At 43.1% G+C, this 26,517-nt stretch overlaps 4 protein-coding genes across 7 annotated transcripts; 2 read left to right on the top strand and 2 right to left on the bottom strand.

Moving 5' to 3' along the window:
- On the bottom strand, positions 383 to 6,363 carry LOC8084898. 3 transcript variants are annotated; one of them, XM_021452052.1, is made up of 5 exons: positions 6,085 to 6,363; positions 5,123 to 5,186; positions 4,806 to 5,031; positions 2,417 to 4,685; positions 826 to 2,265 (listed from the first exon to the last, which is right to left on the bottom strand). In XM_021452052.1, exons 2-5 carry the CDS (start codon positions 5,144 to 5,146, stop codon positions 1,284 to 1,286), a joined length of 3,501 nt encoding a protein of 1,166 aa, XP_021307727.1. In that variant the 5' UTR covers positions 5,147 to 5,186; positions 6,085 to 6,363; the 3' UTR covers positions 826 to 1,283. The 3 variants fall into 3 exon arrangements, with proteins under 3 accessions (XP_021307725.1, XP_021307727.1, XP_021307726.1); XM_021452050.1 differs by having other exon boundaries at positions 383 to 2,265; positions 2,417 to 5,031; XM_021452051.1 differs by having other exon boundaries at positions 2,417 to 5,031; positions 5,123 to 5,226.
- LOC8084897 (pre-mRNA-splicing factor ATP-dependent RNA helicase DEAH1) lies at positions 13,906 to 16,069 on the top strand. The gene is made up of 2 exons (XM_002468019.2): positions 13,906 to 14,354; positions 14,664 to 16,069. The coding sequence occupies exon 2, from the start codon at positions 14,858 to 14,860 to the stop codon at positions 16,067 to 16,069; it is 1,212 nt and encodes a 403-aa protein (XP_002468064.1). The 5' UTR covers positions 13,906 to 14,354; positions 14,664 to 14,857.
- LOC8081458 lies at positions 16,165 to 21,018 on the bottom strand. 2 transcript variants are annotated; one of them, XM_021447272.1, is made up of 4 exons: positions 20,704 to 21,018; positions 17,075 to 17,247; positions 16,790 to 16,976; positions 16,165 to 16,578 (listed from the first exon to the last, which is right to left on the bottom strand). In XM_021447272.1, exons 1-4 carry the CDS (start codon positions 20,780 to 20,782, stop codon positions 16,334 to 16,336), a joined length of 684 nt encoding a protein of 227 aa, XP_021302947.1. In that variant the 5' UTR covers positions 20,783 to 21,018; the 3' UTR covers positions 16,165 to 16,333. The 2 variants fall into 2 exon arrangements, with proteins under 2 accessions (XP_021302947.1, XP_002465443.1); XM_002465398.2 differs by having other exon boundaries at positions 16,165 to 16,560; positions 20,704 to 21,012.
- Positions 21,155 to 25,624, top strand: LOC8081457. The gene is made up of 6 exons (XM_002468018.2): positions 21,155 to 21,417; positions 23,347 to 23,503; positions 24,186 to 24,267; positions 24,346 to 24,393; positions 25,069 to 25,166; positions 25,242 to 25,624. The coding sequence occupies exons 1-6, from the start codon at positions 21,234 to 21,236 to the stop codon at positions 25,372 to 25,374; spliced, it is 702 nt and encodes a 233-aa protein (XP_002468063.1). The 5' UTR covers positions 21,155 to 21,233; the 3' UTR covers positions 25,375 to 25,624.

The raw sequence follows: 26,517 nt of genomic DNA, 5'->3' as shown, positions 1-26,517 counted from the left end.
CTCAACATAAACCAACTTTTAGCGAAATTTTGTGACGCTGTAGTTGTTGAGAGCTGTCCGCAGCAAGTCTGTTGGTATGAATTGCTGCGTTGATGAATGATGAATGGCTCCTTCGAAAGAATAGTGTGACGCATCACAGTCTAGACCTGCAGTCGCCGCCTCGCCATCTCGCGCACCAAATCGGCCAACTTCGCCAGCTCGAGGAAGCAAGCAAACGCGTGTGGATTTGCTAGGCACAGGCGACGACTTAGCGCAACGCCGGTCAAGCACCGATTTGCCAAGCGACAAACCAATCGATTCTACATCGCGCTCGTTCGCATTCGGGTCGCGTCAATCCCAATTCCCTGGTCAACAGTGGCACAACAACGCCTGGGCCATAAAATGAGAATTATGAAGATGCCAAATCACTCGAGCTGTCAAGCAGGACTAGACCAGCCAAAGCTCGTCAACGAGCCAAGCACCAATACACAACGATTCCCTGGAGCACGCAGCAGCTGCTTCGCAGCTCCTTCCAGTTCCACGCCCAGCACAGTTGTAGTAAGCCCCCATAGATCATGTGAAATTTCACCGAAGTGGCGTTGTCGCCTTGACGCCCGGCTCACCTTTTCCACTGCACGACTAGGCCCCCAAAGGGACGGTGTGCCAAAACAAGACTCTAACAGTCAACACACATCTTTATTCGGTGCATATTATCCCGCTAGCTGTACACCCATGGAGTGCCGGGCCAGCCAATCCAACCAGACAGCAACGACGTAGACCGGACCACAAGGGTACGGTCCCACAGCAGCTGTACCTGTACTCTCATCAACTCAAAACCAAATTATAGAGACAAGTCGGTCTTTAATACAAGGTCCCACCAGCACCCATGCATGCATGTAAAAGTATTGTGTAGCTTTTTGCCCAAACAGGTTCGACTCCTTGCTCAGTTGCAGCCAGGCAAAAATAGCACATGCCGGTGGAGTCTTATTTCACTGAGCTTGGCCTCAAATTTCAGTGTCTCCACCTTCATCATCCACATGTACTAGCAGCTCAGCTTGTAAAAGGAGGAGGATCCAGGGCTACTTTGAAGAGGACTATGCTTTAGACGCTTCAGGTGACTGGGAGTATCACACTGCAGCACCATGTTCTCCTGAGAAAATAATGCAACAAACAAACCAATATATGGAATGGAAGACGCTGGCAAAAAGGGTTGTTGGGTTTAGCTGAGATCTGCGGCAGATGCCCTCAGTCAGTCCAACCAAAGGCCAACGTCATCTTCATTAGCCGGCCATGCTGTGAGTAGGTCAGTACCTCCTCCTTTTTGGTCTGTCATTCGAGTCACTGTCTCGCCACCCTTGATGACCACCACGATGCCTGTACCCATCCTCTTGTTCTCCTCTTGCCCTGTTGTGCCCTATCCTGTTCCTGAAGCGGCCATCGTGCTCCCGTGGACCAACACCTCCTTCAGCAAATTCCATGTCATCCTCTGTGTGGTAGGAGAGCATCTCGTCTTCATCACTGACCGGAGAATGAAGATATGCTCTCCGCTCCCTATGCTTCCTTCTACCCACAAGTTCCTCTTCTGTATGGAGTCCAGTTAGGTGAGCAGCATGTAGCGGTGGCTCAAAGGCATCACCTTCCATGGCACACCTCCTCACATTTCTCTGCATAACTTCTCTCTCATCATGGATTCCGTTGTGCCGGCGGTGAGGCAAGTATGGTCTGTCAGTTCGCATTAGTGGCGGTGATCTGTGCATCACTTCAGGTGATCGTCCCCGATGGAAATGCACATGGCCACCCCTTCTGTGTGCAGGGGAATGACTCCTGTCTCTGTGGATGAATCCATGATCACCTTGACCACGGTGTCTATGGGAATGTGGCATAAAAAACCTATCATCCATCATGTCATCTGGGAGATCTTCTATTTGCCCACGGGCCAGCAGCCTAGAGTCTGGAATCTCTCTCCCATAGAAATCGTCAATGTCCATCTCTCTCATGAGGCATCCATGTGGTGGTGAATGACGCCTCCTATGTGGACCTCGGATGTGCCCAGGTTCATCTTCAAATGAATGCCTCCTGCCACCAATAGATTCATCAGCAAACTCATTGCTAATTCTTGGACCTCGGAAGTTCCTCAGATGGCCACGGGATCCAGCACCCCGCCAACCACCTCGGTGGTTTGTCATTCGTTTGTTCATAACATCAGATGCATGTCTGCCACCATGGCATTCTTCTCCATTGTTCTTTTCTCGCTCAGACTCCATGAATCTCTCCCATCTTTCGTTCCTGTAAAAATGGCACATGGACAAAAGGAGGGAAAACTTTTATAATTCAAACCAAACATAAAACCATGCACACCTAGGCACCATACGCAAGAGGACCTCGAGTCATGATTACTGTAGTATCCCACAATGGAAACAGATGACATGAAACATACCTATTCACATAAACATGCCCCATTTCTCTCCAATTTGCCCCAACATGTTGTCCATCTTTTTCATTCTGTAGAGATGTGTTACAAGAGTCGGGTTTGGATTTGTCATGTTCTGACTTTTCAGACGCTGACTTCTTGCCATATTCACTATGCTGTTGACTGCTTGAAGCGCCATCAAGTTCTGAGTCTTCACCCAGGACAGAGTCTCTTGGGTGCAAATCAGAGTGTTTATTGACCTCTTCACTTTTAGTCTGATGCTCTCTCTTCAAAGCAGCAATTTTTGCATGGTTCTCACTACAACTTCCAGCTTGCATACCATTTGGAGACAACTCTGATTTTATATCTGGCCTTCTAGTCTTCTCGAGACAGCTATCTAAAGTCTTAGGAGATTGCTTGGTAGGTTGCAATTTAGGGGAAGCAGATTTTGGCAAAGCTGTTGACTTTTGGAGATGTGCGGTACTGGAACCTGTGGCTGTCTTAGCATCATGTATGCTATTGCCAATATTATTTACTGGGGTATTCTTATCAGAATTCAAAGATTGCTTGCCTTTAGAGTTTTCACTAACAAAAACCTCATTTCGAAGCCCCTGCTGACCTGCATGGCTGACAACACCAACTTTTGTTTTAATACACTTGTCACCTTCAATAGGATCAATATTAACCTTATTTTTCATAGATGAACAATCTTGATGCATATCACTATCGTGTTCTTTCTTTAGCTCTTTGCTTAAGTTATTACTATTGATATCATCCTTGCTGATTGGGGGACCATTCCCCAACGGCTCACCATGAGGCTTATTTGTAGTTGGAATTCGTGAAAAAGCATTACCATCATCATCTGAACAGTCCATTTCAGCACTCCCTTGTGACATACCATCAACAATAGCATTCTCCACAGAATTAAAAGGCAAAGGTTCAACTGTAGGAGTGGAGGAACTTGGTAATGCACCACTAGATTCATTAGCATCACAAGACCTCTGTCTCGTATCCTCATGAGCATGAATATGGCTGGCTGGTGGTTTGCAAACAGTAGAAACAGTGGGCTGGCTGGATGATTCACATAACCGAACAGAAGGGCTGGCAACATTACTTTGCGAAGGCAGTGATTTTGCTTCCATCAACAGTGTAGTATGACCACTTCCTGTTTCTACAACAGGGAGATTAGGGGTAGCACTTGCGGATTCTTCATGCTTCACACATTTGTCAACTTCAGGACCAGCAGGCATGGTCTTGGCGTGGGAAGTATCAGGTAAACTTTCAGCTGGTATTGGGACACTAACTGCTGCTACATCAGGCCCATTATGGATACTATTATTTGTAGAGATGTCAGAATTCAAATCAAACCCAGTTTTACGGGGACCTTGGGGTGCACCGTCGGTCTTTTCAGATTCAGCACAACTGATAACTAGTCCAACACTTTGTCGTTCTGATAGATTTACCTTTTCAGCACCGTCAAGAATATGCTGCTGGGATATTTCTTCAGGTTCTTTCTTCACCAAATTATTAGATGGCAGCTGATCAATTCCAGAAACAGTTGCTGATGTAGTATTCTGAGGATTTACATTGCAGGGCACGGGTGTTACATTCTTCTCAACTGGTGTCTTATCTGACACAAGTGTAGCAGCAGCCTCCTCACTGACCTTTTTGGAACTTCCAGCAGTCCCAGAATCAAATAAAGCATTAGGGGTGCTAAGAGACTTGGGCTCATCCATAGGCTTACCAAATAGAGAGAGACTCAGTTCTGGAGCAGGAGCAAGTCCTTTCCAGTTTATCCCTAGCTCAGGTCTTGCTGGTGGTTTAAGTTGCAAATCTAAGGTAACATCAGCAGGTCCAGACTTATGAGAAAGCCCATATGAATTAGACATGTTCAGAGTACTGCCAATATTTAGACTTATTCCACTGTTTATTGTAGAAATAGCTGCCGCTGGGGTCACCTGAGCTTTCTGATGTTGAATTGTTCTATGATGATACAACCCACTCCCACTTTCATGCATTTTAGGCAAACTTTCAAGTGAATCAGCAGGGTCTGGCAGTATATTCAGATCCAAGTTAGGTAGTCTCCCAACAATACTATTCCCAGAAGCATTGATTTCATTTGCAATAGGAACGTTATTGTGGTGTTCAGAAAGACTCTGGTCCAGTTTCTCTTTCTTCACAAGAGAGCCATAGTTATTATTTTTGCCACTTTGACGAGATGGTAACTGTAAATCCAGAGCCAAAAAATTTGGACGTTGCAATTCAGCAACTGGTGCAGAAGTCCTTGTAGCACTATCTGCAATAGAAGGGACCTCACTTGATCCATTAAATAGCATTCCGTTGCCATTGGTCATGGATAGCGCAGTAAGCGACGTGTTGGCATGGTCTTGGATCTGGGTGTCAGGGATTTCCTTACCTTTGGTGATGACACTTGTGTCTAAGTTAGCAATGTTGAAAAATGGTTCCTCGCGGCGGCCTGTCCCTGGAGCAGTAACAGGCATCATCTTCGTTGGAGATGGGGGCTTTATCGAGAGTGGTATGCCAGATGCAACCGATCTGTCAGACAGGAAAACTGGCCTCTTCTTAATAGGCACACCAACCCCTGGCTCATCCAACTGCGGTACAAGTCGGTGACTGCAAACCTGCCCATAAAACACCCAGGATTTTTACGCAAATGTGAATGAGACGTTCAAACAACCAGAATTGACCTCCGAGGAGGAAGTTTCTGAGTACCTCTTCCTTCTTGGCCAGCGACATCTTGCCGTGTCACGGACAATCAGCTGATAATCTGTGTCCTCTGGTACAAATCGTTGTCAGTTTCCCCAGATTAAGCAGAACTGAAGGCACAGTACATCGCATACCAACCGACAATAAACAAGCAGATGATTGGGTAGATCAAAGATACTACTAGAAGCACGGTGACGTAAAAAATAATATTCTTAATATAGAAGAAGTTATTTATTGCCGTGTTAAATTAAAGGCAATACGAGTTTTAGAAATAATAAAACTATCACAGAAGTAGACTAGCAGAAGGTAGATACAAACAAATCTACTGGGTTAATGATGAATGGAATGCACACAAACAGAAAGATTCAATTAGTGCAAACACTACAGTAGCAAATGCGTATATAACATCATTGAGCCATCAAACAACTTCAATTCTGTCCCAGATGCCACAGCTCGGTTCATTCACTGATGACGAGGTGAGCTCAGCGACATCATAATAATCAGAATAAATCTACAGCTACCACTCCCACTCAATTGCTAGTAACCCCATGCAAATCAAAGCGCAGCAGTGGCTGAAGAACAAGTCCCTCACACTGCTGCCGTGCAGTGTAAAAGTGAGCAACCAAAAACTTTCCTCACACGCAGAAGCGGAATCCACGGTCCCAGAGGCAAGAAAAACAAGATCACACGCTTGCGTGGAATAGAAGCATCCCAATATACCTCGAGAGGAAATCAGCAATCTGAACAAGACGACCACGGTATCTACTATCTACCCGCGGCTCAGTCAGGCAGGAAGAACGCCAAATATCAGCGAGATGGATCGAGAAAACTTTCAGAAAAAAAAAATCAACACAAATCTCGTATCCCTCTCCAACCGCTCCACTCGCCGGGACCGCACAAACAGCATCGTCTCACAGAAACCGGCAAAAAAGAAGAAATGAATGGCGAGATACAATGAACTAGTATACCTGATAGGATCGCTCCAGTCCGGCCCAGAGCTCGCTCACGCTCACGCTTGAGTGCGGCCGGCAGGAGCAGACGGCGGGCGCCGCAGCGATTAAAAAGGAGTGCTCCCTGGCAGCTCTCACTGGCTTGCGACGGCGACGCGCCAACCACTCCCTAATCCGCCGCCTCCTCCAGTTCTCCTGCCGCTTGCCTCGTCGTCGCCTGATCTGACCTCTCCCCCTTCTCTCTCCAGTCTCATCTGCCTGCGCCAATCTGATTCCTTCCCTCCCTCCCTCCCCTCCCAAAACCAAAAACTGCAGCGCCCGAATATTTTTCCGCCCCGACCCGTTTTTTTTTCTTTATAGCCGCGTCTCGAGATGCGGTGCGTGCGTGCCTTCCCGGAAGTTGCTCGAGTCTAGTTGTAGTCCCACCCCCACCACGCCACTGCGGGGCCCAGCCAGATCGGGCGGTCCGGTGCGCGGCACGTGGTGCGCCCGGTTTAATGGGCCGTCCGCGTTGCTTTGGTAGGGCTCTTTTCTAGTCGCCCAAATAATTTAGAACAAAAAAAAGTTTCTTAAAAAAAATTAATTTATAATAAAAAAGTAATAATAATTTATCTGCGGGGCGGGGCCCGCAGTCCGTGTTCTAGGTGAGCGGGGCCGGCGGTAGGCGCGGACTGCGTGGGGACTGCGGAGTGGTTGCGGCGTTGCACGCTAGCGTTGCCGCGCCGCTTTCGGGTTGGGGACGCGGGACGGACGCCAACGCGCGCGAGCCTTGCCCCGCCCGGCCCGGCAGGCTGGTCTTTCGTTCTCGTTGCAGGAGGGGCATGCGGCGCGCGCGGGCGACATTGGTTTCATGGTTTGGTGCCTCTGCTTCATCGATGCGACGAAACGGATTGGGATGGAGGGGTTCTCTTCGGCAGGAAGTTCGTGCCGGTCCTACACATCCCTTGACTGGCTGACACGCCCGTGCATTTCGGAGCAACCCGCACCTGCCTGGGAAAGGACAGGAGAGCCGGCTGGATTTACTGCAGCCTGCAGTGCTGCATGCCTGCATCCATCGGGTCATCGATTCTGCATGGTCCGGCTTTCGTCACGGTAGCGAGCAATAGAGCAGACACGTCGCGTGGCTCTGTGCGGACTGTACAGCGGAGAACAAAATGATTCTCAAATCTCTACCGAGTACGGACAATAATCTTCGGCACAGATTTTTTTTATCATATCAAATCTTTAAACACATATATTTAACATTAAATATAAATAAAAAATAACTAATTATATAGTTTAAATAAATCTTTTAAATATAGTTAGTTTATTGTCAAATAATAATTATTAAATACAGATTAAATTCCTACAGTACCTAAATCCAACAAATTTTCGCCGACTAAACACGGCCTGACTGCACAGGAGCACGGCGTAGAAGATCGCGTTGAAAAAAGGTGTGTGCACCATGGGGCACGCCACCGCTTTGGCTGGGTGTGTGGCTAGGACTGAACGTTAATGATATGATATGAATATCGTCGTGGAAAGGAGTAAACAAATGAGCAGATAATCACGTCTCTCTCTGCCAACCGGTTGAATGTGGACGATGGGTGCGCCGTTGCCGTCACGCTCCACCAAATCCTGCCGGGCGGCATCTCATGGCCTGTTTAGTTCAAAATTTTTATAAAATAAACACTATATCATCTTTATTTATATTTGATAAATATTATCTAATTATAAAAATATAAAATTTTATCTCATAAATTACAGACAAACTTTGTAATTAATTACTTTTTAATTTATATTTAATATTCTTACATTAAATTTAATATAAATTTTACACAATTTTTGAAAAGTAAACAAGGTCCTAAGAGCACTCACAATGCAGGACTCTATTACAGAGTCCAAGACAATTAATTACATATTATTTATGGTATTTTGCTGATGTGGCAGCATATTTATTAAAGAAAGAGATAGAAAAAATAAAACTCTAAATTCACGTTGTTCGAGATAATAAATGAATTTAGACTCTATGGTAAAGTCTGTATTAGGGCACTCACAATGCAAGACTCTATCACAGAGTCCAAGACACTTAACTACATACTATTTATGGTATTTTGCTGATGTAGCAGCATATTTATTGAAGAAAGAGGTAGAAAAAATAAGACTCCAAGTCTTATTTAGACTTTAAGTCCACATTGTTCGAGGTAATAAATAGCTTTAGACTCTATGATAGAGTCTGCATTGTGAGTGCCCTTACGAGTACCCTAACCCGTCGCCATCACGAGAAGGCCGACAAGTGCCTTGAAGACGAAACCATTACTACTGTCTCGCTGACCACCCGGACTAGGACCAGATGGCAGGTAGTACTGGTGCCGGCCGGCCTGGCGGCCCTTATCATCATTCATCACAAGTGGACAGAATGGCATATGTCCGCATGTGCCAACTCTAGGTCTATTCTTTGATACTCACTTAGGCCTTGTTTAGTTCACCCAAAAACTAAAAAATTTTTAAGATTTTATGTCACATCGAATCTTTCGATACATACATGAAGCATTAAATATAGACGAAAATAAAAACTAATTGCACAGTTTACCTGTAAATCACGAGATGAATCTTTTGATCCTAGTTAGTCCATAATTAGACACTATTTACCACAAACAAACGAAAGTGCTACAGTAGCAAAATTCAAAATCTTTTCGCATCTAAACAAAGCCTTAGCATAAGTCTTCAAAATATAATTTTAACCTCTAGTTTTTATAAAAGTATTTTGAAAAAATGATGTGTATGAAAATATTTTTCAAAATAAATTTATTAATATAATTTTTACATTTACAAACTCAATAATCTAAAAGTTATTGATGATTTATATTTCTAATGTTTGACTCAAATTATATCCAAAATAACTTTTAAATCCGATGCGGAGGGAGTACGAATTTTCACTCTTTCGCAAGTGTTATATTCGCACCGGTCAAACTTTTTATTAAATTTAATTATATTTATAAAAAATATTAGCAATATATGTATCTTCAAACAATTTTATTATAAAAAATCGATTCAATCATGCAACCAATGATACTAATTATATACAATGATATATCTAATGAAAACGATGACACTTATTTTATGACGGAGGGAGTACCAAAACTTTAGCTATTTAAAGTTTGAATAGTAAATATTTCTTCAAACCTAGTAGTAGATGCTAGAAACCAGAAAAACATTTTTCTCAAAAGAATCAGAATCGACTTCTCCCAAAGGAAATGTTTTCAATAAACTAAATCCTTGAAAAACAGGGACTTTAATCCAGTTTGGATATGCTAACACTGTCAAAAGTCATTCAGTAAATCGTGGATTGCCAAAAACTAGAAAGAGGCGGATTGTGCACATCACCGAATCGTGTGTAACATAGATCATTATTGTGACACCCACCCCCTTGCATGAATTTTTTTCTACGAGTTTGAAATTTTTAAGTCGTCAGTGTACTTCAATTCAAGGCTAGACGAAAAGTTGTCATACGCCAATCAATTTTGATCTTTTGTTTTTATATATAGTAATGATGTAGCGTTTTGTGATACTCGACGTGCACTTTCTTTATTTGCATCTTTGGAAAATTGGAACTACCTAGTTTGTTTTACAAGATAAAACTTTTCAGAAGTGAAGAGTTGCTCGAAAAATAAACCTTTAATAACGGGTTGAGAGAAGGTCAACAGCTAGTTAATTAGCTGGATGGCTCATCTACTACTCATAAAGAACACATTGACACGTTGATCTTTCATCACCACATTTCAGCTAGCAAGGCACTGCGGCACGCTAGTGCAATAGGGTTTGCGACTCGCATAATCTCTTGACTCTTGTGCCACGTCTGCTTTGCTCGTCGTCATTCTTAGCGTGTGCGAATACAAGCTGGCGGCCATATAGGAGTATGTACTATGCGCTTTGCATTGCTTGCACGAAAAGCGAGTTGCCGGCGGGCGGCAAAGTGGCAAACTATAAACTTGATTGATATCAAATCAAGTACTACCTCCATCTCAAATTATAAATTATTTTTAAAAGAATTAAAAAGTTAAAATATTTTAAATTTAACCAAATTCATATAATAAAATACTAACATTTAGGATGTCAGCTAAGTGTTATTAGATTCTCCACTAATTAGGACCAAACCATATGAAGCTGTAGTGGGACAGAGAGATTGTGTCGTGATACAATGGAATACACGATATAGGTAACACAAATCAGTTGCAGAGCCGAACAAGCTCCGCCGATGGATCGCACCATTTGTATGCACGCTTTAGTCTCATCATCATAAAAAAAATCATTCAAGAAGTATATGCGCGTTTCTTAGGCCTTGGTTGTATTTAACAACTATTATTCAATTATTATAGACTAAATAGACTCAAAAATTTTGTCTCACAAATTACAGACAAACTATATAATTAGTTATTTTTTTTTATCTATATTCAATGCTCCATACATGTGTCTAAAGATTCAATGTAACGGGAAATTTTGAAAAATATTGAAAAAATTTTAGGAACTAAGCAGGGCCTTAATGGATTATCTACTCAGACGAATAGTGACACAGCTAATGATATTCATTCTACTGTTCTAAAAAATGATATTCATTCTGCTGGACACAGCTGGTATAATATAAGATAATACACACTCAGATGCAGCCGAGCAAAAAGAATGGTTTGAGCACTATCATTTTTGGCATCATTAAAGTACAGCGAACTCCAGATCTATCCAACGATTTATTTGTCCATTACCAGATGGTTTTATACATGATTGTAATCGAGTTGTAATTATGTAAGCGGTTCACACATCATGGCTTACGTCAATATTAACATGTCGTGTTCAGATTGGTGAACAGTTGATATGGCGAACTCAAGATCTATCCAACGATTTGTCCATTATCAAAATGTTTTTGATGCATGATTTTAATTGTACTCATGTAGTTACACACAGCGGTTCACATATGGGTTTATGCCATCTTCAGATTGGTGAACAATATTGACCATCTTTAGATTGGTGAACAATAGTAGAGGAGTTTAGAGGAAGCAGAACCGCGTCTTTTGGATTTACATATGACACTGTCCGTTATGCCAGATTGTGTCATGAAAATTTTAGGCCTGATCATATGCACCAAATAAATTGCTAAAACATAGCTAAAGTCTTGTTTAGATCCTTAGTTAAGGGTCTATTTGGATCCATTAGCTAATAAATAACAACTAGCTAGCTAATAGTTAGTAGAGCCAACTACTAAATTAAGTAAGTTTGCTCGTGTATGATACCTACCACCTAGCTAACAATTACTAGCTATTATCTGGTTTTTTCAGTTTACGCAAATAATTGCTAGGTCCCATTTGGATCCACTCAACTAATAATCTGACCAAGAGATTGGTTTTAATATTTTTAGCAGCTAATTGTTAGCTACTATATGGGATAAAACAAGCTCTTAGTTGAGTGGACCCAACGGGTCCTATAGCTAGGCAAATTAGAAACAGCAAGGTTATGGAGATCACTCCCACCACAAGTATAGCACTCTAACTGTGTCATTTGACACTATCATCATGTGGCAGACTGGTTCTTGAGTGTAACTTTTATACAGCTGCTGAATATCTGGTTTAGCAGTGTTTTCTCTCGTAACAAATCAGCAAACAGTACTTTCTGTCATGGCTTATCAACAAACCCCAGTTTGAAAATCATTCCAGCACAAGACAACAATTTGATTATAGGCGTTTGCACACACTTGTGACAAAGCGTTTCCACTTGTGTGGTAGGAAGTACTCTTTCCTTGCATTCTCATCAAACCAGATGAAGGATAGACCAGCTTGGTTCTTCACCAAGAACGGAATAACAACAGCTGCAACCATTAGACCAGTCTCAACGAACAGTGTCACTACACGGTTTCACATACCAACACGTAATCAAGATTGAAATAAAACCATCTATAAAATAACCCCAGCAATGAAGCATGTCACTTTATTGTTTCCAAGGCTAAACAAAGTATTTAATTACTGCAAAATGATTGGATCACATGCAAGATGGTGAAACGATTTAGCCCTCAGTGGGGATTTCATCCCGTTTCACCATGTGGGAAGCAACGCCCGCAGAGTTTTAGGTGAAACTACTTTATTCTCTCTCCTCTTCGTTTCATGTAAAAAGTACAGTTTTGCTGATATGACGCTCTAATAAATGTGCATGACATCCTAGTGAAAACCCAATGAGACTGGCCTTAGGGAGTGGATGGGATAGTTCCCAGGTAGGAATGTCACAAAAGCATGCCGCTCGAATTGGGTTGGGCTTCACATCGCCGTATGCAACGGTTACGATGCGGTCGAATGAGATCAATGAGTTTCTTAAGGATGTCGCCATGATTTATCCTTGGAAGCAGACACAAAATATTTCTCAACCGCGTGGACAGTAACAACCGCAACAGCAGCAGTATGATCTTTTAATATATGCATACAGTTTCCATACTCGCTCCAATGCCAAATGCGAACAGTCTTATCTGCTGATCCAGTTATGAAGAGTTCATCCCCATCAACAAATCTCAAAGTGGTTTTCTTTGAGTGACCAGTAAGCGTGCAGAAAATTTGACCAGAGACGGCCGATCAAAGAGCACTGCATTGGTATCAATACCACCAGTGGCAAGTTGGCAACAACGTCCTTTGATGGATGAATGTGCATAGATAAGATGCCTGGTTCATTCGTCCTGTGAAGTTGATGGCTGGAGATACAAGTATGTCTCCCGAGCACATTAGCTGGTACCAGAGTTGGCGGATTCTGTCTTTTGTTGCATTCCGCCCAAAAACTTTTGTTGCACTCTGCAAGTTGAACAACGTTTTCTTGAATTTTTTCCCTTTGTCCCAGCAAACGGTTCAATTTCCGAAACGCATTGGATCTAGTATTACGGGTCAAGTACATTTCATTATACACGATCAAGAGGGGCTCCTTCAATATCTTGCCCTTATATTTGGGTGCATCGTTCATTAGCTTCACCAGAAGTCCAGAACACGTTTTGAAAACAGCCATGGAGCTGCTGCAACTTTTTCTCTAGGGCAACATATCATCTTCAGTGCAGTTGCAAGTTTTCATTAAATCCATTCCTGAGTGTCAATGCGAGATATTCTCTTTAGGTGCTCAGCAGCACTGCGCAAGGAGTAATCATGTTTTTTCACACAACTATCACACATATGCACCACACCTGCCAGGTTAATAATATGTCTAGTAACCTTCATATCTTCTGGTTCCAATATAAAGCCATGTCTATTTAGAAGCTGTTTCATTCCTTTACTCATTATTAGGAAGCAATCCTTTTCGTCCAACATTGATTTTTCTGCAGGCACTAAATATGGCATCTGAATCTTCAAGCCCCACATCAACTCCTCCACAGTACCATCACATAGGCAAGATATTTTCATGCTATTTTGTATGACTTTTTGGGTAAACCTTATTTTCAACAGCTAATTTTTGCCCCGGTTCAATATGCTTTCTGATTATAGTAGCAAGCTCATAACTGACACCATTAGAACTAATGGTGCTCACCTTGGGATCAAAAGGATGATATTCTAACAGCCAAACAGTTCTTTTTGCCACAGTATGTTCGGCGAAGTCTACCCAAATATTCTGATGGGCATCCTCTTTAAGGAGCTTGATCCCATCGTACATGAAAATGGCAAAGCCATTTTTCGTCTCAGCTAGCACCAAAATCACCCCACCATTTCCCAACTTGGCAGCAAGACCGTTGTTCCACCGCGTGAGTGGCTCACCTAGGCCGTTGTTCCACCGCGCCGCCACCGCGTCCTCGTCCTCCGAATCGGTGTCATCAGACACGACGGCCTCCACAATCTGCCAGGCCTCATCCATCTACTGCTTTGACTTCGACGCCGTCTCCTTCCCCTCCTGTTTCGACGTCGACGGCGTCCCCTTCCCATTATCCTATTTTTGCAAGGGCTCCCGCATCTCCTGCTCCTTCTGCGTCGCCGCCTCCTTCATGTTCCACTTGCAGAGCGCCGTCTCCTTTCCCTCCTGCTTCGCCGTCTCCTTCCCCTTAACCTCTTTTTGCAAGGGCTTCCCCACCTCCTGCTTCTGACTTCGACGCCGCCTCCTTCTGCACAGCCGTGGAGCACGACCGCCTTCTCCATGTTCCGCTTGCCTAGATCCATCTCCTTCTTCTACTTCGACGCCGCCTCCTTCTGCGCCACCGTGGAGACGGCCGCCTCCGCCATGTTCCACTCGCCCAGATCCACAATTCGAGAGGTGGTGTGACGGGGAGATGGTTGAGAGCAGTTCAGCGGTTTAGGGCCTGTTTGGTACAGTGAGCTGTTTTTTTGCCAAACACTTATTTCCAAAACAGCTTTATAGGTGAAACTGTTTTTCCTCATCTCACACAGACATGAGTTGGGATGAAGCTAAAAAAAATAGCTTATTGCAGCTCTCTCTCTCTCTCTCTCATTTCTCTCTCAACTATACATGAAGTAGTTGGTGAAGCTATTTTACCTAATTCTTTTTTCAAAACAGCTTAGCTTCATCTAAAAAGTTGCCCATAAAACTATTTTTCTAAAAAAAAACAGCTTTACTATTGAAGTTGAGCTGTGCTAAACAAGCCTTTACTTGTGCAGGATATGGGATCTGTCATCTGTGCTGCTATTTCCAAGGACTACATGTTGGATTCGGCCCGGCACCGACTAGGAAAGCCCGACTCCGAGTCCACATCTCGTTCGGTCGTGTTCCGATTCTCAATCCACTCTACAAAACTGTTGGATGCCGCACAGCCGTGCGTCCCTCGTGTCGTCGCCTCCTGCAACTTCCAGGCATGGCAACCGGCGTTCCGCCGGAACCCGAGCCCCAGGCACCGGCGATCTCTCACCACATTGGTACAATCCTCGATTATCTCCAAAACTATAGGATTGTCCTTGTCTCCGCGGCGCCAGGCTCCGGCAAGTCCACGGTGCTCCCCCGATACCTCGCCAACTATGGCTTCGGCCCGGTCATCTGCGCGCAGCCTCGGCTCCTCGCGGTGACCGTGGCCTCGTCGAAACCCGGCCAGGAGCGGGATTCCGACGACGTCTGGTTCACGACCACCCGGGTGCTCATCGACATGTTGTGCTGCAACGACGGGAGGCCGGCCTTCGCCGCGGCGTTCCGCACGGTCGTCGTCGACGAGGCACACGACCGCACGCTCTGCACCGACCTCCTCCTCGGGGTAGTCAAGGCCGCCGTGGCCACGGAGGAAACGGGTCACCTCAACGTGGTCGTCTGCACCGCCGGCGGACCGGAAGACAGCTCGCTCAGCGACTTCTTCTTCGGCGCGCCGATCGTCGCGTTCCAGCGCGCGCTGCACCCCGTCGCGGTGCACTACTCGCGGGGGCCCATGCTCGACATGGTGAGCGCGGTGGTCGACGAGGTGACGGACATCCACAGGTCGAAGCCGCCCGGCGACGTGCTGGTGTTCTTGCCGGATATCATCCGCATCCAGGAGGCCTACGAGAAGCTTGCGCAGCTCGACCTGCCAGGGCTGGTCCTTCGCTTCGTCCACGACAACCTCCCGGAAGAGTTCATGGACTACGCACTGGACCCTGCGCCAGGTGGATCGAGGAGAGTCGTGCTGGCGACGGACGTGGCCGAGACGGCTGTTCTGGTCCCCGGGATCACGTACGTCGTCGACACCGGCGTGCTGTCAGAGGACCCGCTTGCGATGGTCTCCAAGGAGGCGGCGATCAGGCGGGCAGCGGTGGCCGGCGCCGCCTCTGCGGGGCACTGCCACCGGCTCTACATGGAGGGCGAGTACGCTGGATTCCAAGAGCACACAGTTCCGCACGTCAAGCGAGATGGCGGCGCGCTCAACAAGCTCGCGCTGATGCTCAAGAGACACGCTGCTGATGGCATGCCGGGCTTCGAGCTTCTTGACCCGCCAGTGGCGCCATCACTGGAGAATGTTGTTGCTGAGCTGGTCACCAGCGGCTACTTGGATAAGCATGGCAAATTGACAGAGGAAGGGAAACGCGAAGCATACGATGAAGACTAACGTGGAATCATTCGTTTTTGCACTCTTATATGTACGTAACGGGGCTACCGCAAACTGTTGCAAGATTAACTCCCTCTGCAAAAGCTACGAGGAGGTCACCAGAAACAGAAATTGAACAGAATTATAGTTTTGTTGGAACCGTTTCTTCATAAACTACTGGATGCTATACACTACAAAATTTCTAAGTGAAAAAATTGCACATTCTATACATCATACATGGAAACTACAACTGAAGACATCGGAAGTACGACTGTACGCACTGTTTTAGATTTCATTGCTAAGGCCCAGTTCATCTTCAAGGTCATCTCCTTCTTCAAAGAGCTTGAGGAATCGCGCCTGGTCTCGCTCCCTCTTCTTCTTCTGCCAGTACTTGTAGCCCCCGAACAAGGCAATGATGACAAGGACTGACGCAAGAACACTAACTATTATGATGACCACAACCGATGTCTTCTTAGATTCCAAATCTTCGCTAGGTTCACTGTTTCCTTGTCCTGGCACGAAAGAAACATCTGGAGCAAAGGCAATGTAGAACAAAGACACAAGGCATTTCTTCGACATTTACGTACTACTGATTTAACAGGGAAATTTCATCATCAAAGATGCAACCAAAATAAAACAAGCAGCCAAGAATTACCTTATTAGACTATAAAAAAACCAGCTAGCTCATAGGAAAAATGTCTAAACAAACAGAAAGGAATAGGTATTGGATATCAGCAGTACCAGTTGAGGCGGTGCAGTTTGGACATAGGAATGTTGCATTGAACTGGCCTTCCTTAATCCGGCTGTATTTTCCACCCTTGAAATCACTCGAACACATCTCCCATTCATCAAAGACATCAGTTTTAAATGTGTCCTCCTCATACAAACCACATCGCTTGCATTTCTTTTCTGGAAGCTCTGTCAAGGGCTGCCAAATTGCACAATTGAATGCATGATGCTAACAAAACAATGAGTAGTGACAAACTGATGAACAATTTTAAGTACTACACCAACAGTTTGACTTGCCTGCCACGATTCTTCACCCTTAAATGTATATAGCGTGTGCGCCTCCTTCACATCTGGCAAATCTGTTTTGTTCTCTCCATTGCACCGGAAAGCCACTGTTGGCTTGCCAAACCATTCATGAGTAGTAAATATCTCAACAGTATCGAGTGTGACTTGCCTCGATGAAAATGTCCCTATACAATTAAGCTCATCAGTGATGCACAAATAATGACTGAAGCAAATAAACAAAGGGTCCCGCAACTCTTTTATCAGTTTAAAAATGGTCCATCATCTACAGCACGTTTATCTTTGGTCCCTGCCTCTCAAAACCAGACAACAAAAGACCTTTCCCTTGATATTAGCTGCTTTTGCACAACTGGCAATGGACTGATCTGATGTGGGGTGGCTTGTAGCAGCTAACCTCAGCCTTCCGATTATTCTCTCCTCTCTCACCATCAGCTTCGCATTCCCCATTCCTTTGCTGCCTGCTGCACTCAAACCCCACCAGCGCAACAATTCACACTCCCTGCACTTCCCAATCCGGCCAACTACCCACGAAATCGCGCTGATACACTTCCAATGCTAATCAGCACCCCAGTGGCACTGCCGCACCCAAATCACACTGTCAGTCTATCCCAGTCGCGTGGCCATGTGCCACATTCACAATCTGTGCCTACCAAATCCAGCAACCATCACCAGCAAGTCACACATGGCAAGCTCTGGGAACACAAGGTAGGCACGGGCGACAGCAATCTACATCGCTGTCCTGTGTTTGCATTGAGAAAACAGCAGCTGCAGCTTGTGTGCTCTCAAATAAACAAAGGAAAAAGTCTACATCACCCCCTGAACTATGGGGTGGTGTCTATTTTACCCCCCGAACTATGAAACAGTCTAATTTACCCCCTAAACTATCCAAAACCGTTCAAATTAACCCCTCGGGTGGTTTTTGATGGCGGTTTTGCTACAGTAACTATGGTTTGCTACAGTAACTATGGTTTTGACTTTTTCTTTTTTCCTATTTGTTTTCATATAATCTTTGAAAAATCATAATAAATCACAGAAAAATCATAAAATAGAAAATCTAATTTTGTTGGACTCCGCATAAGTAGATCTACGCAATGAATATATAATATGGTATACTTTAGTACAAATTTTTTCTGTAGCTTTAAATTAGTAAGAAAAATCAAATTTTATCTGTAATTAATTGGAATAATTCATAGCTGCAGCTTCTGTGGTCCAATTGTGGTGAAATTTTTATGGTGGACTAATTATTCTATGCTTGAACTATAGTAAATATTTCATACTCATCGGATCATGTATAACTTAGTTATAGATTTATTTATATTTAACAAGCATAAACCTGAATAAACCCGAATAAAGTTAGTTATACATGATCCGATGAGTACGAAATATTTACTATAGTTCAAGCATAGAATAATTAGTCCACCATAAAAAATCACCACAATTGGACCACATAAAGCTGCAGCTATGAATTATTCCAATTAATTACAGATAAAAATTATTTTTCTAACTAATTTAAAGCTACAGAAAAAATTTGTATTAAAGTATACCATATTATATATTCATTGCGTAGATCTACTCATGCGGAGTCCAACAAAATTAGATTTTCTATTTTATGATTTTTCTGTGATTTACTATGATTTTTCAAAGATTATATGAAAACAAATAGGAAAAAAGAAAAAGTCAAAACCACAGCACTGTAGCAAAACCATGGTTACTGTAGCAAAACCGCCATAAAAACCACCGGGGGGTGATTTGAACGGTTTTTGATAGTTCATGGGGTAAATTAGACTGTTTCATAGTTCGGAGGGTAAAATAGACACCACCCTATAGTTCAGGGGGTGATGTAGACTTTTTCCAATAAACTATCAGAGCACAAGCTTAAACTAATCAAGCAAACATATCTGATGGGAAACAGAACTTCAGACCTTCTGGCATCCAGATTGATTTGTGGATTTCCACCAGGAGGGGAAAATAAGTGGGTATACAGAGAGAGATCAGAAAAGGGGAAAGTCAGAGAGGACTGCACATCACATATGCAAAATCAGCTAGATTTAGTGGACCCAGGGAGGACTGCTGTTGAACGGTGTGGTAAGATAACTGGTATTACAAATGAGGGACCATTTTTAAAGCATCACATAATAAACATGTTAAAGTTTTACAACCCTGTACAACAGTATAAGTATCACCAATCGGAACACAAAAACGGTCAAAATAAAAATATGGTGTCATTGCTTTCACGCAGCCAGTGAAAGACCAGGCCGGTTTAAACAAAATCTTGCCAACTTCTCATTATCAACCAAAATTGTATTTTCTGATCATGTTTCTACTTTCCCCCTTTTCAAGTAGTGCAATAATAGACAAATTCATGCACCGCAGGAATCTAATTACTGATCTGGGATGAAATGTGACAGGTCTCAATTGCTATATTTTAAGCCTTTAAGTGTCATTTGTTTTCATGATATCAGTCGATAGGTGATACGTGATAGGCCTCTGTTCTTATGTTTTAACTAATCACTTGCTTACTAAGGCATTGATAACGAGCACCATGGCCTCATCATGGTATATCTGTTGCACTGTAGCTTGTCAAATGTGATCTCTCACATCTATTGATCTATTCCATTCTAGCAATTATAGCTAAGAAGAATTCAAAATATCAACTTGAATAAAACACAGTTACTGACATCTTTGATGAAAATACACCAATAGAAGATAAAACAAGTTACAAACAGTTTGCTTAGTTTCCGTTACTTAAATTTGCTAAAACGATCAACTTCAATCAAGCAAAACTAATGGTATGCAAATGCAATATGAAACTACACCATATCTTGGTTTCCTGAATAAGTGAAGATAGAAAAGTAATTAAAAAACATGAAATACATAACATGCAGGAGATCAATCAATGCCGGCACTTGACACTGTCAACAAAATGGGACCTGAGTTCTAAAAAATAAAAACAACCAATCCCCAGGAATACAGAACATGTAAGCTAGATTGTTCTTGGGATAATAATGAATACAAATTGTGCACGTAACAACACAATATATTTCCTAACTTCTGAACCCCGAGCAATCTATGTCCCGCGAAGCTGAACCCAAAAATGGGCCACAGTATGGATTGTTCTAGATTGGTAGATCCAACACCAACCAAAAGAATCCCCAAACTGTTCCATAAGAAGTAAAATCGGTGACCTTTCCCATTGTCTATTCCATCTCTGAAATATTTTCATAATGAGTACTACGCTTTTGTTCGCATTTGCCCCCTTCAATCTTCACACTAATGATCCTATCGTAATAAACCATCGAGGCACCTAGCAGGCCAAAAATTCACTTACTGCTACAAGCAGTTTCTATTTCACGAGTCTATAAAATCATTAAATCTCCTCCAGTCCTTCCCCTATGATAATTGCACCTCAGACCTTACCCAGCGGCCAATTCTTTCACTGGTCAGTACAAATACATACAATAGGAAAAAGATAATAAGATGTCTGGAAAATGACTAGTTCTCATCTAATCGCTCTCAATCGAAAAAAAAAATACGGTAAAATAATTTGGTCAACCCTCCATGACGGTAAAACATTCAAACTAAATTCCTTAACCCGAAACAAACAGATACGAGCCAGATCTCACCAGGAATCGTGTAGAGGGCGACGAGAAGGACGAAAAGGAGGGGGCGGCGGCGAGTCGAGATCGCCAGCGGCCACCTCATGCTAAGGCCGCGGCGCACGCAGCGGATTGGCCGTGGGCGTGGGGTGTGGATTCGTAGCTCAGGAGCACCTATCCCGGTGCCGCGTCGTAGCGTGGTAGTCGACGGTCGGGTGCCGGCACGCGCCTCCTCTTCCTCGTCGTCCTCCCAATTTCCCAAGCGAGAGACAGAGAGATGGAACTGATTCTTCTGTCTTCGCCTTCGTGAGTTCGTGGGGAAAGGCGATGCGTAAATCGAATAAACTAGAACTACACGCCTCCCAACTCATAAAGCCCATTAGCTCTGATATCCTCAAAGCCCATTTAGATATAAGGCCCAACAAGCAGCTAGCCCATATGATTTTGCACAAATAAGAAAAAGGGACCCATCTGCGACCCGTTCGTTCTCCCCCGAGTCCCGAAGCCAACGCCATTCCTGATTTCTCCCTCTTCCGCCGCCGCGCCGCCGGAGATAAATGTCGAGGCTCGCGGCCGCCGCCCTTCGCCGCGGCGTAACCGTATCGAGGGATCCCTCCTCCTCTCGCTTGGCGGTGTCCCCGCTGGTGTCCGCTCGGCTCTTCTCCGCGGATGCATCCGGCGAAGCCGCCGCCACGGCCGCAGAGTCACAGGACGACTCTTTCCTCAAGGCATCCCGCGAAGGTAGCTCGGTCATCTTCGTGCTTGTACCTTGTCCTTTACCTGTACCTATTCGTGTTTCTTCTGTAGCTTGTCAGTTTGTTTGCTTCTGGGTGGGTTTAGGGTTTAATACTTTGATGTTATTCCCGTTTAAGAATACCGAATAAGGAACTTAAAGGGATAGAGTAGCCGGCAATAAAATGTAGGTTGGATGTGCTATCAGTAAATTTGATCATAAATGTAGGTTGGGTGTGCAATTGCTATCCGTGAATTGTTGGAGGGAATCAGGGATTTGGTCTCTAAGGTCATGACATAGTACCACGTGTGATAGGGTGAATTATAATGCTCTAGTTTATCTGTGGAACACTGTCAAGCAACACTGCAGGTCAGTCATTGTTATTGCCTCTTTGGAAGGTTCATCACATGTAAGCTGAAAAGAAAACAATTCAATTTTAGAAGATGACATTTCCTTGTTGGGGATCCGTGTACAGGGAAAAGGAAATTCATAGGTATTTCTGTTGATTTCATATCTGTGGAGTATTGTCATGCTCAAGGTTCCGAAAGGCACTAGTGGCCTAGGGCCTAGAGCGCCTAAACATATATTAAACATGATTAAGCGTTTGTGCTAATTTTTATATATATAACTAGGAGGATTCCCAATGCGTTGCCGCGGGTATAAAGGAGGAATCTATATGTATGGTGTTGGTAATGTAGGAACATGATATAATATATATATAGATTTGTTAGAATAATCGTGGAGATTGTATCCATAGTGGATGATGTGTCTCACTGACGTGGATATCATAATTCTTGTGCTAGTGAGCTTTATTTTTTGTGAATGATAGTGGACTGCTGAGGTGGACACCTTGCATGTCAAGAGAAATTGCTAGTGGCAAATCATAGTGGACTGCTGAGGTGGACGCCTTGCATGTCAAGAGAAATAGCTAGCGGGGTTTTGCTTTATAAGAGTTATAGATATAGATAGATTTATTTTTGCTGCTGGGAGCAAGGTCCAGAGGTACCAGCACAGATGAAAGCCAAACAAAGTATTTAATAGAGATATTTTCAAGGCTAATAAATCACAAGGCAGCACAAACAAGGGAAATTTATCAGGTTCAGAGCATTTGAGAACATAGTTTCAGAAGAAAATTATGTCAACCAACACAGAAGTACCAAGTTTTTTTTCAAACAGAAGCTGGTTCTACTCTAGAAAAAATAATAGAAACATATCTCACAGGGACAGCTGAGGACTGCAGGTCGCGCACTGCTGCACTGCAAAGCCACACTCAATCCACCACTTACCACACGAGGGCATGCATGAACAGCTATTGATGCACTCCCTGAGGCTCCCCAGCCCTGTTGCGCTTACCCATCATATGCGCATCCATACACTGCTGATAGGAAGCCGGGAGCTAGCAGGATGAGGGAGGAGGCTGGGATGAAGCTACCTGTCTGCGCCGCCCTCTGTTCTGTGCTCCTGCCATCTGTTTTGCGCTCTTGCTTGTGCCCGCACAGGCCCTTTTCTCCGCCCATTCGCTCACTCCTGCCTGCCTGCACTAGCACAAGACTGCCTCGCCGCAGCTTTTACCTAGGTGCAACCAATGCTTATTTGGCCGTGTAGGGCCTAATCGATGCAGGAGGCTCTCATTAGCGCTTAATTGTGTGTAGGCACACGTTTAATACTGTTTTTTTGGAACACTGCTCATGCTTAAATTAAAGAAGTGTGAACTGGGTAGGTTGCGAGCTTGTGACATATGTTGTAACATTTAAATTGGGTCTTCTCTCTCTTGTGTTCTTGTATCTTGATTGTTGAGATCAAGAGGATTTTGTTGTGGCCTCTTAGCCTTTTGTTCTGCTGATACTCATAGTTTGTAATAACTGTTTCGGCTGATAAGGTACCTATTCACCTCATCGATCAAGTATATTACAATAATATTTTTCCTACTGCTACAGGGTTGGCCTATGGAAGGTTCTACAGCGTCATTGGTGGAGGCAATCGTCTTGAGAAGAACATGTTGAAAACTGACATTATCCATCACCTTGACAGATGTGGATTATCATTGGATGATGTGAAGATTGATTACAACAACAGATATGATCCATTGGCCGCGTATGATTCCTCTGCATGCTCTATATATAACCTTTTTTCCCCTCAACATGTTCTGTATACATAGCCTTGTGTGAAGATTGATTACAACAAGGGACATACTCTGTATGCTCTGCATAGTCTGCATGTTTTTTTTTATATATAACCTTTTTTTTTATTTTTGTTTACTTGAACTTGGACTCCTAACTGGCTCCATTCCTTCATGCCAATCACAAGACAAGTGATGCCTTGGCCTTTTAGAACTGTAGCTTAGATATGAACCTTGTGTCTGTTTGATGCATGCCTATTTTCATATAGTGTTCATGAAGCATTGCCCTTTCTTAGTAGTCCAATTTGTCCCTGACTAGCCTTTGTTGATCTGTCTGATGACCTATTTAGTTAGGTTGTGTATCTGTACAAGGTATTTTTCCTTGAGCACGTGATGAGTTCTGTACGAGGGACAATAGTTATTTCTTCATTGATGCTATTATTCTGTATGATGCTAAGGAAGATTGTAGACACACAAGTACTTGGTTTACTACTATCAAACACTGTATTTTTGGTAAACATATGTCATGCTTTCATTAATATTTTAATAGCTGTTGACATGATATTGGTATTAAAAAATCTTTATTATTATTTATTTCTCACCACTTTTGGATGTGATTATCAACCTGAAACTTGTTTTAATGCCTTACTTGATTAGTTTGTTGAGGTTTTCTTCAAAGGCAATGTTTAACACTGCAAATAGGCAAACAAATTTGAATCGGCTGTACAGGATTGATGAGGTAAGGCGGGACTTTTTCTTTTATCAGCTTTTCAGTTGGTCCAGTGCCAAACAATGATATATTGTCTGCCCTAAACAGATAAGTCGTGAAGTATGGGATCTCAAAAAGCCCTTTGATGAGAAAACTGTAAGTGATAGTTTTGTGTTAAGTATATGTGTGTAATCAATTTTTGTTTATGCACGCAAGAAGATTACATAGAACAAATTTAGTGTTATCTCTCTTCTGCTTAGTGCTATTGATTGTGCATATACCAAGGACTAGAATCTTCCCAAATCTCCAATCTCTTATTCTAGTAAATCTATGTGTAACAAGCGTGGAGGTGGGGGTGGTTGGTGGCAGGGCACCGGGCGGCGGCGGTAGTGGAGGAGGCAGCAGCTAGGGTTGGGCAGGGTGGTGGCGGCGCAGGTCGAGGAGAAGAGAAGGGCGGCAGCGCGTAGAGAGAAGAGGGAGAGATAGGAGATAAGAGCCTTTTGGCTATTTCTTTCTTGATTGCAACGGTTACATCCTCCTAGGATTTGGATTCTCCTTTCCTAACTAATCAACTCTTTCTAAATCTACTAAGACCAATAAGGCAACTGGATAGTGATTGATTGATGACGTTGGCGGCAGCCACTGCGCATGCGCCCCCTCCCCTAGCACCCGGCGCCTCCTCTCGGGCCGTTGCTGGCCCATTTATTCCACCATGAGGAGTAGCCCGTGTTAGGCGTATAACACTATGCATTTGATATCAATTAATTATTGATTTGTCTGGAAACAATGATAAAGTTTTGATTCTGTTGTTTGTTGGATTGGTCTTTCCAGGTACTCTTGCAAGGAGTCCCACGAAATGCCCTCCTAGAGGACATAGAGCGTTTTTTGTGTGGCACGAACTTTGAACCTCCATTTGAAAGCTTTATAAGGTAAACTTTAGACGCCCACTCTTGTTTGCTACTCCTAGTCTTAGTTGTCTAATTCCATACATACTGCTGCAACAGAGCTGGTGTCCCAGAGCCCATAAGAATGGTGCTGGTTAAATTCCGCACAAAGGCTGATGCGATGAATGCCTTCATTACCAAAAACAGAGGTTTCTGTCTGAACAATCAAGTTAGCATGCGTGTCCTTCAGTAACTAGTAGCCACTCAAATCTTGTGATATTTGCCCCAACTCTGTCAAACAAAAACCTTTTTAAGTCTCGATGGTCTATCCACAAATGTTGCCGCATTTTGTGGGTTCTGTAGCTTACATTCAACTGGCAGCCTTTTAGGCTTTCGTTTCCTATTAGTTTGTGGTTTGAATTGTACTGTATCGCTTTATTTCATGTGTACTCTGGAAATTGTACTACCATTCCTCTTTTAAATAAAATAATTAACAGTACAAACGCTAGGGGTTCGAATCTGCCACTGCTACAGTGTGTCTGCGATGTTCTGTTCGCAGCAAAGTTTTACCGTACAGCAGAGAAGACCAAGGAGATTAATAATTGTAGTAATATAAATGAATAAAACTTTTAAGGCAGAAAGTACTATTGGCTGATTTATTGTGAGAGAAAAATATTGCTGAATGGCTGACAGATTCAGCTGATAAGCCCAAACAAACAATACAATAGCTACGACTTTCTAGACCAGCGTGTATAGTTTAAAACACATAATAATATATTGGTTTTATTGTGCAAGTATGCATAGTTTTTATAATACGCACAGCGCACATAAGCATATCTGTGTTGTGTGTGTGTGTTTAGATTCATAGATAGATCAATATAGGCCTTGTTGAGTTAAAAAAATTACTACATAGATACCGTAGCATTTTCGTTTGTACTCCCTCTGCAAGCTTTAACTTCTAGAATCTGTGTCAGTCAATTTTTTTAAGTTTGACCAACTTTATAAAAAAAGCATAAATATCTATGACATAAAATAATTATCTTATGAAAATATATTCTATGATAAATCTAATGATATTAATTTGGTACTATAAATCTTAACGTTTTTTTCTAGAAATTCGGTCAAAGTTTAAAAGTTTGACTTAGAACAACTCTAAAAGCTGTAGCTTTCAGGGTTAGGGGTAAAGGGAGTATTTGACAAATATTGTCAAATCATAGATTAACTAGGCTTAAATATTCATCTCACAAATTACAGGCAAACTATGTAATTAGTTATTTTTTTAATCTATATCTAATGCTCGATGTATGTGTCATGAGATTCGATGTGATGGAGAATCTAAAAAAATTTATAAAATTTCTCATGAACTAAACAAGACCATAATATATGAGATATATGT

The sequence above is a fragment of the Sorghum bicolor genome, chromosome 1 (genome assembly GCF_000003195.3).
Source record: "Sorghum bicolor cultivar BTx623 chromosome 1, Sorghum_bicolor_NCBIv3, whole genome shotgun sequence".
NCBI lineage: Eukaryota > Viridiplantae > Streptophyta > Magnoliopsida > Poales > Poaceae > Sorghum > Sorghum bicolor.
Note: the sequence above shows the minus strand (reverse complement) of the source record. Positions and strands in the feature narration are given on the sequence as shown.

Bases quoted from the DNA above. Each gene is read 5' to 3' on its own strand.
- LOC8084898 (XM_021452050.1), bottom strand. From the start codon at position 5,146: ATGTCGCTGGCCAAGAAGGAAGAG. The intron at 5,032-5,122 runs GTACTCAGAAAC...TTTTATGGGCAG, and splicing joins CGCTGGCCAAGAAGGAAGAG to GTTTGCAGTCACCGACTTGT. The intron at 2,266-2,416 runs GTATGTTTCATG...CCATTTTTACAG, and splicing joins GGGCATGTTTATGTGAATAG to GAACGAAAGATGGGAGAGAT.
- LOC8084897 (XM_002468019.2), top strand. From the start codon at position 14,858: ATGGCAACCGGCGTTCCGCCGGAACCCGAGCCCCAGGCACCGGCGATC.
- LOC8081458 (XM_021447272.1), bottom strand. From the start codon at position 20,782: ATGAGGTGGCCGCTGGCGATCTCGACTCGCCGCCGCCCCCTCCTTTTC. The intron at 17,248-20,703 runs GTGAGATCTGGC...TTAATTGTATAG, and splicing joins CGCCCTCTACACGATTCCTG to GGACATTTTCATCGAGGCAA. The intron at 16,579-16,789 runs GTACTGCTGATA...CCTTTGCTCCAG, and splicing joins AAACTGCACCGCCTCAACTG to ATGTTTCTTTCGTGCCAGGA.
- LOC8081457 (XM_002468018.2), top strand. From the start codon at position 21,234: ATGTCGAGGCTCGCGGCCGCCGCCCTTCGCCGCGGCGTAACCGTATCG. The intron at 23,504-24,185 runs GTATGATTCCTC...TTACTTGATTAG, and splicing joins AGATATGATCCATTGGCCGC to TTTGTTGAGGTTTTCTTCAA. The intron at 25,167-25,241 runs GTAAACTTTAGA...CTGCTGCAACAG, and splicing joins CCATTTGAAAGCTTTATAAG to AGCTGGTGTCCCAGAGCCCA.